The sequence below is a fragment of the Nannobrachium achirus genome (assembly GCF_963921795.1).
Source record: "Nannobrachium achirus genome assembly, chromosome: 10".
NCBI classification, from domain to species: Eukaryota; Metazoa; Chordata; class Actinopteri; order Myctophiformes; family Myctophidae; genus Nannobrachium; species Nannobrachium achirus.
In genome coordinates, this window is record NC_137819.1 from 10,562,493 (window position 1) to 10,577,900 (window position 15,408).

The 15,408-nt window shown below is 45.4% G+C and overlaps 2 protein-coding genes across 6 annotated transcripts in view; one reads left to right on the top strand and one right to left on the bottom strand.

The window, feature by feature from the left end:
• Positions 1–15,408, top strand: part of LOC308292279 (ankyrin repeat and IBR domain-containing protein 1-like) — a gene marked incomplete at its 5' end in the record, with an annotated part of 135,520 nt that overhangs the window by 73,913 nt on the left and 46,199 nt on the right.
• Positions 1–15,408, bottom strand: part of LOC308293402 (protein NLRC3-like) — a 48,433-nt gene that overhangs the window by 30,346 nt on the left and 2,679 nt on the right. For 4 of the 5 annotated variants that reach the window (XM_080735900.1, XM_080735897.1, XM_080735898.1 and 1 more), the window contains exons 4-5: positions 3,051–3,210; positions 284–376 (exon numbers count right to left, since the gene is read on the bottom strand). In XM_080735900.1, coding sequence (XP_080592026.1) covers positions 284–376; positions 3,051–3,210 — 253 coding nt within the window. Of the gene's footprint in view, positions 1–283; positions 377–3,050; positions 3,211–4,750; positions 4,840–15,408 lie in introns of all 5 variants that reach the window. The other variant, XM_080735899.1, reaches the window with a different exon arrangement.

The following is a 15,408-nucleotide window of genomic DNA, read 5'->3' on the forward strand; positions in this document are numbered from 1 at the left end:
TCTTGTGTCCATAATGTTGTACAGAACTAGACTGATAGTTAATGTCTTGTGTCCATAATGTTTGTAATAGTGTAATAGTCTGCCTGTGTGTACGTTGCCAAATTAACACAGCCTAATTTTTAAAGGCTGTTGTTTCTGCACACTCTGATGGTCACTTCTAACAATCAATCACTTCACCACTGAACACACCACTGAAAACGTTTGAATATGAACATGTTTTGTTTTATATGAAATCACTTTGTCATGTTATAGTGTTATATATTGTATAGGAGGATTAACATACTTTGGTTCATCACTGAAGAGGGGAGGGAATCCTTTAGACTGGTCACTCTTCATAGACAGTAGGCTGGGTGTTGGAGACTCTGCTCTGTGACTTCTGGAATCATACAAATGTTTATATAATTATCATGTGAATGAAAAATATTTTTATTTGTGTAGTATGAGAGAGTTTTTTGATTGATTATTTTATTAGACAAAAATGGAGAACAGTACTTAGAGTATAGTCAATACAATTGAAAAGTAGTAGGCCTACAGGACAGGTACAGTTAAACACCCTGCCTAAAAGGAACATCCCAAATAAGACCTTTTACGATCTTTTTTATGTTGGAAGCCCTCAGTATTTAATTCATGGACATACTAAATAGAAAGCAAAGAAAAGATTCAATAATATCGCAGTTATAAAAACACTATGTACAGGATATGGGAAACTAGGTGGTGGGGCTAAGGTATGGGGAGGGGGGGGGTGTCGCTAACTTTTTGGAGATGTTTGGTCAGATATGCGGGTACTGAGGGGATGGAGGGCAGATTTGCGTTGATTATTTTGAAAGTCAATCCCATTTTTAGTTGTTTAACTCTGTCTTCAACGCTGAGCCAACTTAAGCTAGCTGTATGTGGGAGAAACATGGGTCATGGGCCCCAGGTCAAGAAGTAGCCGCAACATGTTGTAAACAAGCTACAACATGCTGCAATGCTGTTTAGTCCAGCCCCCGGCCCCCGGCCCCTTGGGTTTCTGACAATGTAGCTCCCTGAACAATTTAATTGAATACCCCTGGTTTATGGGCAGCGGGGATGAGCTCTCCACTACATAGAGGACAGGGTGTTGGAGACAATGTGCTCTTGGTTTTCAATCATTTGCATGAGATCACTTAGTTGTGTTGCATAGATAGATATTCTATAACATAGTTTGTTAAATAGATATATATATATTCCAGATAGCGTGTTCCATATAAACAGGTCATGTACACAAGCAGTCAGTCTGTATAGTGACATTGTGATTTGTACAACTTCATTCACAAATTGCACCATACTAACTGATAATGTAGAAACAGATTCAACATGAAGGACACTGTTATTAATGTATTGTTTTATAGTAGTTTACACATGCATGAGATCCCAGTAGGAGCGAGATCATTTAGCGACCTACAACTGGGTTGCAACCTGGTCGGTAGTTTTCACCGACTGGGTCGCTAAATCCACCGACTGGGTTGCTAAATCTACCGACTGGGTCGCTAAATCCACCGACCGGGTTGCTAAATCTACCGACTGGGTCGCTAAATCTACCGACTGGGTTGCTAAATCTACCGACTGGGTCGCTAAATCTACCGACTGGGTTGCTAAATCTACCGACTGGGTCGCTAAATCTACCGACTGGGTTGCTAAATCTACCGACTGGTCGCTAATACCGACCAGGTCACTAAATCTACCGACTGGGTTGCAAAATCACCGACTGGGTTGCTAAATCTACCGACTGGGTTGCTAAATCTACCGACTGGGTCGCTAAATCATCGACTGGGTTGCTAAATCTACCGACTGGGTCGCTAAATCACTGACTGGGTTGCTAAATCTACCGACTGGGTCGCTAAATCTACCGACTGGGTCGCTAAATCACCGACTGGGTCGCTAAATCACCAACTGGGTCGCTAAATCTATCGACTGGGTCGCTAAATCTACCGACTGGGTCGCTAAATCACCGACTGGGTTGCTAAATCTACCGACTGGGTCGCTAAATCTACCGACTGGGTTGCTAAATCTACCGACTGGGTCGCTGAATCTACCGACTGGGTTGCTAAATCTACCGACTGGGTCGCTAAATCTACCGACTGGGTCGCTAAATCTACCGACTGGGTCGCTAAATCACCGACTGGGTCGCTAAATCTACCGACTGGGTCGCTAAATCTACCGACGGTTAGGGTTAGGGTTAGGGTTTGGGTTAGGGTTAGGGTTAGGGTTAGGGTTTGGGTTAGGGTTAGGGTTAGCAGCCCGGTCGGTGGATAAGCCACCCTGTCGGTAGATTTAGCGACACAGTCGGTAGATTTAGCGACCCAGTCGGTAGATTTAGCGACCCAGTCGGTAGATTTAGCGACCCAGTCGGTAAATTAAGCGACCCAGTCGGTAGATTTAGCGACCCAGTCGGTAGATTTAGCGACCCAGTCGGTAGATTTAGCGACCCAGTCGGTAAATTTAGCGACCCAGTCGGTAGATTTAGCGACCCAGTCGGTAAATTTAGCGACCCAGTCGGTAGATTTAGCAACCCAGTCGGTATATTTAGGGACCCAGTCGGTGAAAACTACCGACCAGGTTGCAACCCAGTTGTAGGTCGCTAAATGATCTCGCCCTCTCTCGGGTTTTGGTTAAGGTTAGGGTTAGGGTTAGCAGCCCGGTCGGTGGATAAGCGACCCTGTCGGTAGATTTAGCGACCCAGTCGGTAGATTTAGCAACCCAGTCTGTAGATTTAGCGACCCAGTCTGTAAATTTAGCGACCCAGTCGGTAGATTTAGCGACCCAGTCGGTAAATTAAGCGACCCAGTTGGTAGATTTAGCGACCCAGTCGGTAGATTTAGCGACCCAGTCGGTAGATTTAGCGACCCAGTCGGTAGATTTAGCAACCCAGTCGGTATATTTAGCGACCCAGTCGGTAGATTTAGCGACCCAGTCGGTGAAAACTACCGACCAGGTTGCAACCCAGTTGTAGGTCGCTAAATGATCTCGCCCTCTCTCTGAGATCATTTTGTCATGTTATAGTGTTATATATATTAGGAGGATTGACATACAGTGTGTGTGGAGGTCCAGGTTGATCACTGAAGAGAGGAGGTTCATATTTAGAGTGGTCACTCTTCATAGACACACAGCTGGGTGTTGGAGACTCTGCTCTGTGGATGTGATGTTTGTCAGCTTCCTCCTTCTTGCTCTCCATGTTGCTCTTTATTAAACCTGTCAATACAATAGATCAGAAAACACAACATACTAGAGATGCATGGCATTAACCATCAGCATCCTTTATTGTAGCCTTTCAGCCATTTGCCCAGTGCCTTTAAACACACACACACACACACACACACACACACACACACACACACACACACACACACACACTAATATCTGAGACTACAGTATATGCAGATGCATGCAGTAGCTCTTGTCAACCAGCAGGGGTCCTACTGGACCACAGAGTAGAAGAGCAGGGAGACAGCTGTTGCAACAACAGAACTACCAGCAGTGGTCACCACTGGTCTGAGATAGACGGTGGAATTGTTCTATCATGTTAATAATAGGCCTACTAAATTAACATACTCTACCATGTTTAAAATAATGTTTTATTCACTAAACAAAGTTAGGTTATACATGTACTACTACTACTGCTGCTGCTGCTGCAGGTCTGCAGCTTTGAGATGTCCACTGGTTCAGCAGTTCCTTTATTAAAGTAGGCTTTTTTTCATGATCGAATTATTTTGATTGTAGCCTAAATATTTTCTTTGTAAAATACCAAATTCACAAACACTAAATACTCAAAGTAAACCACACCCTACTGACAACGACACATCTCCTCCTAAATCACGTGGTTTACAGTAAACTGGTGAAGTAGTTCCACCATGGCGGGGATAAAGTCTCTGTGCATGTTGTAGATCCGGTATACGGAAACACTCTCCGTGTATGCATGTGTGTGTGTGTGTGTGTGTGTGTGTGTGTGTGTGTGTGTGTGTGTGTGTGTGTGTGTGTGTGTGTGTGAAGATGACCGGATACAGTAGGCGGGCTCTAGACCGGATGTTACTTTTAATATCACTATCTAGCCTAATAAACAACCATTTAGTTTTACACAGAACGAGAAGCAGTTTCTAAAAACTGTTTCTAGCCTACCATGGTTTCTACTACAAAATAATAATACCTCTCTATGTGTAGTTTGCTTGTCTTTATTTGCTCTTTAGGGTTATGATTCATCATGTCACCAACAGACAGAGCAGAACATAAGAGCAGAGCATTCTGAAAATAATGATCTCTATGTTTTAATGCTATAAATGACACATGGATTTGGTATAACGATGACATTGACATTTTATGACGGTTATGGTAAATTAACCCGCGTCAGATTTCCAGTAGCCTCGGAAACCCAGACTTTTATTTTTGGCGATAGGAAGAAAAAGATTTCCAGTAACTGTCTGTCTGTCTCTGTCTCTGTCTCTGTCTCTGTCTCTGTCTCTCTCTCTCTCTCTCTCTCTCTCTCTCTCACTCCCCCCCTAGGATCACAATCCAATAAGGTGTTTTATAATGCACTATTTTCCCCTTAAAAGCAAGATACAAGATGCAGGGAGACTTCCTGTTTGAAACGGCTCTCACTTCCTGTGCGGTAAAGCTGAGACAGCGAGGAAGTACACACACACACACACACACACACACACACACACACACACACACACACACACACACACACACACACACACACACACACACACACACAGCTCTCTGGTGCAGCAACCTTTTTTGGTCTGTCTGTCTCTCCTACACCGTCTCTCTCTCAGTGAAGAGGTGTATTCTGATTGGGCCTTTTGACTCAGAGGCTTTCAGCTTTCAGGAAGAAACCAAAAACGCACAGAGAAGACATATTTGCATATTATAACCACAGTAATGTTAACTCCATAGATACACACAAAACAATATAACCACACCTGGGGGTCTGTTAGAGTAATGATGACTCCATAGACACATACAAAACATATTATAACCTCACCTGGAGGTCTATTAGAGTAATGTTAACTCCATAGACACATACACAATATATTATAACCACACCTGGGGGTCTATTACAGTAATGTTAACTCCATAGACACATACACACTATATTATAACCACACCTGGAGGTCTATTACAGTAATGTTAACTCCATAGACACAAAACATATTTCAGGAGACGATCACTTGGGTTAGGTATACTTTATCGACAAGAATGAAGGCAGAAGCAAGCATCACACAGCATGGCATATTGAGCACCCTACTATAGAGACAGCATAATATCTAAGGCCTATATAAGCGCATCGTATTGGCAGCCTACCTTAAGCGCTACTATAAGACAGCATAGAATCTATATCCTAAGTGAAGCATTGTTTGGCATGGGTTCTGCCTCGGGCCATTACTCGCTGACCCACGATCCCCATGTTGCCATGAGTATCGAGGGCATAATCTTATTACAGCGAGCTCTGGCCCGAGACCCCCCACGGGGGATCTGAAGCAGAACCTGACGGTGGAGCTGGGGTGGTGGCGGGGCAGTGCTATGCAACAAGACTGAGACCCACCAGCTAGCTTCCCTAAGAACCCTGGGTAAGGGGGGGGGCAGGACCCTGTGTCCCGCCCCCCTCCGCGCGCGCGCCCCCCTTGTGACCGTCCACCGAACTAGCTATGATTCTACGAATCGTCGCACTATTTCAGGAGACGATCACTTGGGTTAGGTATACTTTATTGACAAGAATGAAAGCAGAAGCAAGCATCACACAGCATGGCATATTGAGCACCCTACTATAGAGACAGCATAATATCTAAGGCCTATATAAGCGCATTGTATTGGCAGCCTACCTTAAGCGCTACTATAAGACAGCATAGAATCTATATCCTAAGTGAAGCATTGTTTGGCATGGGTTCTGCCTCGGGCCATTACTCGCTGACCCACGATCCCCATGTTGCCATGAGTATCGAGGGCATAATCTTATTACAGCGAGCTCTGGCCCGAGACCCCCCAAAACTACAAAACCCCCAAAACACGCCAAAAGCTCAGAATCCCATGCCAGCGCTAGCCAACTGCGAGGAAGGCAGCTCTGCTGTGACTCTAGCGATTAAGAATTATCATTACTGCGGGGGCAAACTATGAACTGCCTGTCCTATTGCTATAGATGGCTATTAATACTGCTAAAGCAAAATAAGTAAGAATGTAGCCGCCTGCATGGCTTGCTATAAATACTACTAAGCAAAATAAGTAAGAGAATTAACGGCTTGCCAGAAACGCTATTAATCCTGCTAAAGCAAAATAATAAGTAAGAATATTAGCAGCTGGCAGACCGAACCAACGGTGAGGAAGGCGGTTCTGCTGACTATAGCGAAACTGAAATCTAACTGGAAGCCATACTAAACAGCCTAGTGACAAGCGGGAGCAGCAACACTGAAATATATAAACAGACAGCAGAACCAGAAGCAGCGATGAGACCTTTAATTCATCTAACTTCAGCACCAGACAGCTTGATATATCCTACCTAACTGACACCCCAGCAACCACCTAGCTTTGCGTGATTGAAATATTAAAGCGTAATATTTATCGTGGCCCGCAACCTATCAGGGGCGCGTGCCCCGAGTAACGCAACAGAAGCAGCAAATAAAACACGCAACCTATCAGGGGCGCGTGCCCCGAGTAACGCAGCAAAAGCAGCAAAATGAACCCTATGGAACAACCCTGCTAATAGTGCCTGCAGCACTATTAGCATCAGCAGCAGGAGCGTTAACTGAAACGCGTCCAACTCCAGCTTGGAACCATTACGCTTCGGTCAGTCCTGTGTTGTGTGTGCTTGATAGCTTGGCGTGCAGGATCTTGAGTTAGCTGAGGGCACCAGAAGTGCTGGTGGTGTGGCTGTTCCGATCCGGAGAGAATGCAGAGTGAAGAGGGGCGGGCCGCAAATCTGGCAGCTCTCTCCCGGGGGTCGTGAGACGAGGACGTCGGGCAGACAGCCCGGTGTTCAGCATGGACATGAAAGGACAGAAGGGAGAGTTAGTTCTGCGACTGACACTGGTGTACCTTCCCTGCTTAAACTGCGAGCTGCAATCTTCAGAGGCCATGTGCTAGTCGCATCTTAAGCCTGGCCTTGGTGACCGCATGTGCTTGCCGCAGAAATTACCATCTTAGCTTTAGCTTGTTGACCATAACAATGAAACCACGCCTAAGGTCGCTGACTTTTAGGATCACAGAGAAAATTTTCGCAGCCCACGGAGCGCTCTGCTGCAGAGTCTGCTGCTGCACATATGAGAATCTAGGGTGACCATATTCTGAAAATCCAAAAAGAGGACACTCTACCCGGCATATATATATATATATATAATTTTATCCCCCAATTTTTTTTCTATTACTAGTTTACCGCTCAATTATGCCCTATACCACTAATATCCTATTATGTATTCAATTTTGAGGGGGTTCCAATTGGACCCTTTACAAATCTATTAATAGGCTAGAGATCCACTGATAAAGTATGCCTTTTGGCTCCTGTATGAACGTTCAGCTTTGTAACTAAATAAAAGAGAGGTAGCCCATTATTCAAACCGCCGTATCTTCTGCTTTACAAGGTTGTAGAAAAGATTCTGTCAATTTAGTTAGCAGAAGAGCTCTCACCTCGCACAGACTGTCTTGTAAGCTACTTTGCAGTGTTATGGGCTTGAAGCAGAACTTTTATAATTGTAAAATGCCTAAATGGACACAGAAGACTACCAGCTTTGCTGACAGAACGCTCTGCTTCTCAATGTTGGTCACTCGCACTTTTTGTGCATTTCATCAGTGATTGAAAGCCGCGGTCGTCGCGACCACCTTCGCCTCGCCGATACGCATCCGTAGAGCCGTCTCCCGTCATTTTTAGACCAGGATTGAGGGAGTAGCAGGCAAGATTCCTTCACCAATGTAAACACAGTTGCTGAGGGAGTGAGCATTAATAGCGTTTGCAGTTCGTTTGGCTCTGCGCTGCGCGATCTGCTGCAGAGCTCTGCTCTGCTCTGCCTCTGATCTGAAAGCGAGACAGGCTGAGGGAGGGAGGGATCGCAGGCAGAGAGTAGTATGAATAATACACGTTCCGGGGTTAGCGCCTCTCACAGTGTGTTTCCAAAAGAACCATTGAACGTGCATTGTAAATGTCCGTGCTTAAACTGTGATATGCGCGAAACCCCGGACATTTGAAGGAATTTATAAAACCCCCCCGGACCGGCCGGACAGCCCCCTAAAAGAGGACATGTCCGGGCAAAAGAGGACGTATGGTCACCCTAGAGAATCTCCACGAGATACCCGTCTTGACCTTTAAAGGCAAGCTATGCAAGCCTAGAGAGCGGCTAAAGCCCAACATTCAGTACAAGTAAGTCGCTGCTATCCAACTATGGTTGCCTATTATTAGCAAGCTTAGAGAGCGGCTGAACGCTCACAGAATCGAACAAGCAAATGCGTTGCTATTTACCTGCTAGAGTGTGGCTCCTCAGGGCATCTGGGAAAGCTGCAGCTGGCGAGAGGAATGGAGTTCCCACCGCTGGTGCTGGAACTGCAGCTTCCCATGTTCCCTTGCGACCTGGCGGTGGCGACGACGGTCGCAGCCTGACAGCGCCTCCGGAAGATGGCCCGGCACCACAGGCTTCCAGCACGACGCAGCGCTGGATCATGCTCATGGTAGCAGCAGTAATAGCATTAACTGATGCTGTAGCGGGCGGGCGGGCAGCCGGACGGGAGGGCCGACAGGCAGGTGGGAAGGCAGGCGGGCGGGAAGGCAGGCGGCGGCGGGCTGGCGGTAGGCCACTTCCGTCTGCTGAATATGGCGCGTGCAGGCGTGCAGGCGGGCAGGCATGCGGGCGGGAGGGCGGGCGGGCAGGCTGGCAGGCTGGCAGCTCATGGTAGCGGCAGAAGTAGCGGAAGCTGTAGTAGCAATGCCCTCTCCAGTGCTAACCGACTCCTGACTGGTCTCATGGAATTATGCAGTAGTGGACGAAACTATAAAGATAAACATGTTAGCAGAAAACACTCAGCCGCTGCAGCGCGACGCTGCAATGATGGCATGCTGTAGCAGCCGCTATGCAGCGGCTCCGGCAAGAAGCTGAAAGGACAAACATGATGTTAGCAGCAACATGTAGCAGCCGTGGCCCGAAGCTATAAAGAAAAACGCGATTTAGTGGAACATGTAGCAGCTTTAGCATAAAGCTGCCATGCTAACCTGATGCCGTGGCGGGGGCATGCCGCAGCTCCGGCTTGGAGCTGTAATGATAAATCTGTTAGCAGAAAACCTCAGCAGCTGCAGCGCCATGCTGCTATGGCGACCTGCTGTAGTAGCAGCTATGCAGCAGCTCCAGCATGAGCTGAAAGGATAGAAATTATGTTAGCATTTAGACATGTAGCAGCCGCAGCAAGAAGCTAAAAAGTAAAACACGATTAGTGGAACATGTAGCCGCTTTAGCATAAAGCTGCCATGATAACCTGATGACGTAGCAGTGGGCCTGCAGCCACTCCGGCTTGGAGCTGAAATAATAAACAGAATGTTAGCAACCAACAAGTATTCGCTTTGGCGTGAGCTGCAGCAACAGACATGTAGCACTTTAGCCTGAGCTGAAAAGAAAGCATGGCGTTAGCAGCCTTTATCCTGGAGCTGCAATGGTGAACATGATGCAACAGTCCTGTGGCCGCTTTAATGTGATTGTAAAGATAAACAACTCGTCATTTTTCACTAGCAGTAGCCTTAGCTGTAATTATTAGCTCGAGTGCCGCAGCTACGGAAACACCACAAGGACATACAGTGCGATACGCAGTGACCCAGAACTATAACCTTAGATTGAAACAATACGGCAGCTCGATAGAGGATAGTATCCAATGACTTCAACGCTGCCACACTCGACGCCGCCCTGATGCCAACAGACACGCGGCAGTTTCTGGCCCGAGCTGCAAACATAAACAGATGTTAGCGTTTTCACCAGAGTAGCATCGGCAACCATCATCAGCTGCTATGCCAGCAGGCAGCCGCAGCTTGGGCAAAGCTAGCATTAACCGAGACCAGGCAAAATCCTCATGAACAGCAAACGAAGCCTGTATGCTAAGCTTGTACAGTGGGCACAAGCGAAGCATAGACATTGATAATACATGCGCATCCCTGCCCTATTGAACTGCGCGTGCACATAAAATAATATAATAACGAAAAAGAATCGTAACGGACCAGGTGACATAGAGGTTAAATGCTAGAGAGCCACATTACCCATGTGCTCAGAATGCGCAGACCGTGCGCCACCCTTCGCTTCGTGACGTTACCCTCTGCTAGCCTGTATGCTAGGTAGCTGCTGACCACGGACACACGCAACCCCCATGGAATAGGCAGCTTGAAGAGTCATTACGGAACGTTAGCAAACCTCTTTAGCTACATGAGTTCTGAGTTGCAAGCTAGCCGACCATCAACAGACAGCTCGTGGCTGGAATGAACGATGGCTCCTACCGTAGCAGAAGAGAATATTTAGCTGGAGCTACCGAGCATATAGAGAAGACTACGATTCCCTGCATGCACTAGCGAGTTCAACTGGTGACGTCAGGACAGACAGGCACGACTTGCGTTAGCGGAAGCAAAACATTGTTTGCACGTAAACTGTGGCACCTATGAGCTTGCGGGTTTCCTCCTCTCAGGAGCCCAAGCAGACAGACATCCTTTATAGGCTTCTCAAAGAGAGGCGATTACTGTATTTAATAATTCATCCCGCGAGGGCTTCTACGCCACGGTAACTGGCAGCAGCCCTACTGTGGTCCAAGAGGCGACAGAAACCATTTAGCTGCTATGGTCTAGCAACTAGCACCTCATAAGCAGCAGCTGTTAACTCATTAAAAGCCAACCCCGCGATGTCGCGGGAAAAGTAATAGAGTATCTATAGTGCCATCCACGCGATGTCGCGGGAAAAGTAATATATTACTGTAACGGCGAGTAAAAATACCTAGTACAATGGCCGACGCTCCGGAGACGAAATCCGCGCTGATTTGTCATCATCACGGCTCCACGAGCACACAATAGTCATCCCATAACATTGAGGTGGACGGCCGATCTCATCTTTAATGTCCATTATCTCAAAACTACACTTTAGAAGCTAGGATGGAGGCAGATGCTCGCTTATTTTACACAGTTATAAAAGCTCCCGGTCGGCCATTACACAACTCCACGTGGACACGCATCGGTTCCGGTGCACGATCCGATGACGTCAGACCGGAAGTACTTCCGGTCTAGACTTCTGGCCTTCAAAATAAGACAGCGGCCGTTAATGGGGCCGGGAGGGGGCACTCTGGACCCCCTAATCCGTTAATGTCCTGGGCTCAGAATGAGTTAAGACGGCCAGACAGTGCAAAAAGAGGAAAACATACACATAACCCGAGGCGAGGCAGAAGCAATATAGGCCCCATACTAACTAGATTAAGCATGCTGCGAGCGAAGCTTGAATCGAAAGCTTCCTCCTGGCCTGACGTGACTAGTAATTCATACGACTCTTGCTACTAGCACGACGCCGAGGCTTGGCATGATAGAGAACTACATTTCCCACACGCAGCGCTTAGTATTCGCTGCCGAACGTCATGCCGTAAATCACCGCTTGACGTGACTCGGCTAGCTCAGAGCTAGGTGAACGCTGCCGTTTACAGACACCTGCAACCTACAAACTGAATCCTCCTAGCGTGATTCATTACTTGCTACGGGGCCATGTTTTAACGCGGGCCGCCGCTCTATGCCTTGACATGGCTAGCACATTGATTTACCAGCTAACAGCATCCTTACCGAAATAGCCGGCTAGCAATAGCCACCTAGCTCCTAGCTGACTGTACATTAAACCTGTTGTTCCGCGCTAGCCGATACGGCCCGCGCCGTTGCAAAGTACTGACATTGTTATCGACAAACCCAACAACTGAGATTACTTTAACTCATGGTAGCCCAGTAAAGGCCCACCAGGGCACGAAATAAGTTAGTTTAGCCCGTAGCCACAGCCAACTTCTATGATACTGAGTTTACCTTTAGCAACTTTAGCAAGCCTGTAGCACCTTTGAAATAGCTTTAGCAACAAACAACTGAAAGTACAGAAATCAGCTAGGCACCAGCAACGATAGCAAGAAATCTGAACCTTGAAACAGCAGTTTAGAATTCAGCGATTACCAGAATAACAATCTCAAACTTCCCATACAACCTGGCCAAGAACACAGCTTCTTAGTTTGGCAGCTAAGAACATGAATTGAGCGATAGTAAAATAGCAGAAACAGCCAGAAATACTCAGCCAAGTTAGGCACCCTCTCCAAGCGGTGGGCAACAGCACAGCTACCTGCAAGCAACAAGTGTGGCACTTGTGTGTGTACTGCAGCGTGGTAGCAGCAGCAGTGCTATGCAACAAGACTGAGACCCACCAGCTAGCTTCCCTAAGAACCCTGGGTAAGGGGGGGGGCAGGACCCTGTGTCCCGCCCCCCTCCGCGCGCGCGCCCCCCTTGTGACCGTCCACCGAACTAGCTATGATTCTACGAATCGTCGCACTATTATGACCACACCTGGGGGTCTGTTAGCGTAATGTTAACTCCATAGACACATAAAAAACATATTATAACCACACCTGGGGGTCTATTAGAGTAATGTTAACTCCATAGACACATACACAATATATTATAACCACACCTGGGGGTCTATTACAGTAATGTTAACTCCATAGACACATACACAATATATTATAACCACACCTGGAGGTGTATTACAGTAATGTTAACTCCATAGACACAAAACATATTATGACCACACCTGGGGGTCTGTTAGAGTAATGTTAACTCCATAGACACATAAAAAACATATTATAACCACACCTGGGGGTCTATTAGAGTAATGTTAACTCCATAGACACATACAAAACATATTATAACCACACCTGGGGGTCTGTTAGAGTGATGTTAACTCCATAGACACATACAAAGCATATTATAACCACACCTGGGGGTCTATTAGAGTAATGTTAACTCCATAGACACATACAAAACATAATTATAACCACACCTGGGGGTCTGTTAGAGTAATGTTAACTCCATAGACACATACAAAACATATTATAACCACACCTGGGGGTCTATTAGATTTATGTTAACTCCATAGACACATACAAAACATATTATAACCACACCTGGGGGTCTGTTAGAGTAATGTTAACTCCATAGACACATGGGTGGGTGACGTGACGTAGCGTTTTTGCTGTCCTCGGTGTCAAACATGTATAAATAAACAATATATTTGTCAAAAACCTTCTGAATATTGTGCAGGACATTAAGCTTTATGTGAACTTACTCAAGATTAAAACATTTCATTCCTCATTTCTTCAGAATTTTCAACCAAACATGGCAAAACTCATATGGTGTGACTGTCCCGACCTTGTTTCTCAAAGTGGGAACTTGAATAAAACTAAGAAAAAGAATTGCTAAAATTCATTTAAAAATGAATTTAGGCTCACAAAAATGTCTATTTGTGAGCCTATATCTTTTCAAAGTCAAAGCATAATGTTTTCAGTCATTTCTGATCAAAAAGATTTTGTCCCCCAAACCAAAATCATTTGGTGTGACACTAGTTTGGAAAAATTAAACAGGCAATTATTTGGACACCTATTGGCTAAAGAGGTCCTTCTTCTGTAAGGCTATTAAGCACTCCCAGCACAACTGCAAGACAGGTGTCTGAGGTGAGTTATGATTTTAACATTTTCATGAAATGCCATCTTGTTGAAACTTTGACAAGTGTGGCACTTCTGGATGTCTGTTGGTGTGACACCTTTTCATTAAAAAAGCTAAAGTTATTTGAAGTTTTGGTCATAATTACATGTAAATCTAGGTTGCTTTGTTATAGCTAGCATGTTGTTAGCATGATAATGTGTACCTAGTAGCCTCAAGGTAAACCTAAATGCAGAAAACGTAATATGGTGTGACACTTCATCATAATGGTGTGACATGTCTGCTTGTCACGCCATATGACTTGATTGTCACACCATATGATATATACTGTATTTTCCTACAGATATAACAATAAATAACAAAGTCCCATGTTTCTTTTGTCCATTTAAACATTTGTTTTAAACATTTTTACATAAAATTTAATTTAGATTCATTCAGTGATACTTCAAATTCATCAGACAGAGCAGAAACCCCTTCACAGAAACCTTAACATATTGTTTCAATCTAAACAATATTTTCTCTTCGTCTTAAACTATACATTCCATTGTCATCGATTCATTCCTTTTCATTCCATTGTCATCGATTCATTCCTTTTCTTCCTTAACTAAGTGGTGGCCCATCTGCGGAACTTTCCCCTACCCAGCTCAGCTGCAGGCCCAAAACAGCTTCCGGAGCTCAGTGAGTATATGCTTGGCAAACTTGAGCACCTGCTAGTAATTACATTTTACAACTAAGAACAATCTACCTGACAAATAAATGACATTTAAATGTCTCGTCCTGAAGGTCTTCTACTCAGGTGCTGGACACAAGTGCATCTATTGGAGAGGCCCAAGCTGAGGATTCAGACACCTCTTCAGATGAATACACACAAGGACAGTTGGTCATAATCAAATATGAGGGAAATCCATGTGTGGGGCAGATTGTTACCATTAATAAGGAGGGGCTAGAGATAAACTGCATGAATCAAATTGGAAAAATTTAAAATGGTTTTGTCTGGCCAAAGGGGCGAGACTGCGTTTTCTACGAAGAGCAGGAAGTTGTCTGTGGCATAGCAGAACCGCAACAAGGCAGCCGGTTTGCTACCCTCACCAAATATGACTGGCTGATGTACAACAATACAGTCTACTCTAAATGTCTTGTCTTGTCTAATCTAATCTAATGCTTTTGTACTTTCACTCACTGGACTGGACAGTGTTAAGGTAGGACCTGAGACAAAAATAGCGAAAATAGCTGATCTACAAGCTCTCAACGTGTCGTGCTGCGAGAGCTTGTAGATCAGCTATTTTCGGAGTTGCGCAACCCAGCACTCTTTAGCTAGTGGAGATGTGGTGTAATGTCATGATTCCTAAATACATTTTTTCAATACAAAATGCTGTGTTCAAGTTCAGGAGACTTTGGAAAAAAACAATCCACCTGAATGCTGAGTTCTGTTTCCACTAATTGGTGTTAATAAAATGTTGCCTTGGCTCCCAGTGTGGCTATGCACATTATTGTCTCTTTAAGATCCTTCTGCCGTGGGCCGGCAGAAGACTTAGGTGTGCGTAGCATTCCTGTACACATCCTCATCATCCATCTACTACAATTCTTTGTTATCCCATGTTAAAGCCCTACAATAATATCCTCTTCCGAAATATTAAGGCCATGTTATTTAATGTTAAAGCAATTTTACTGTTGCTGTTTTTCCTGGGTAATTGTTTAATCAATCAGTAAAGTTCAGT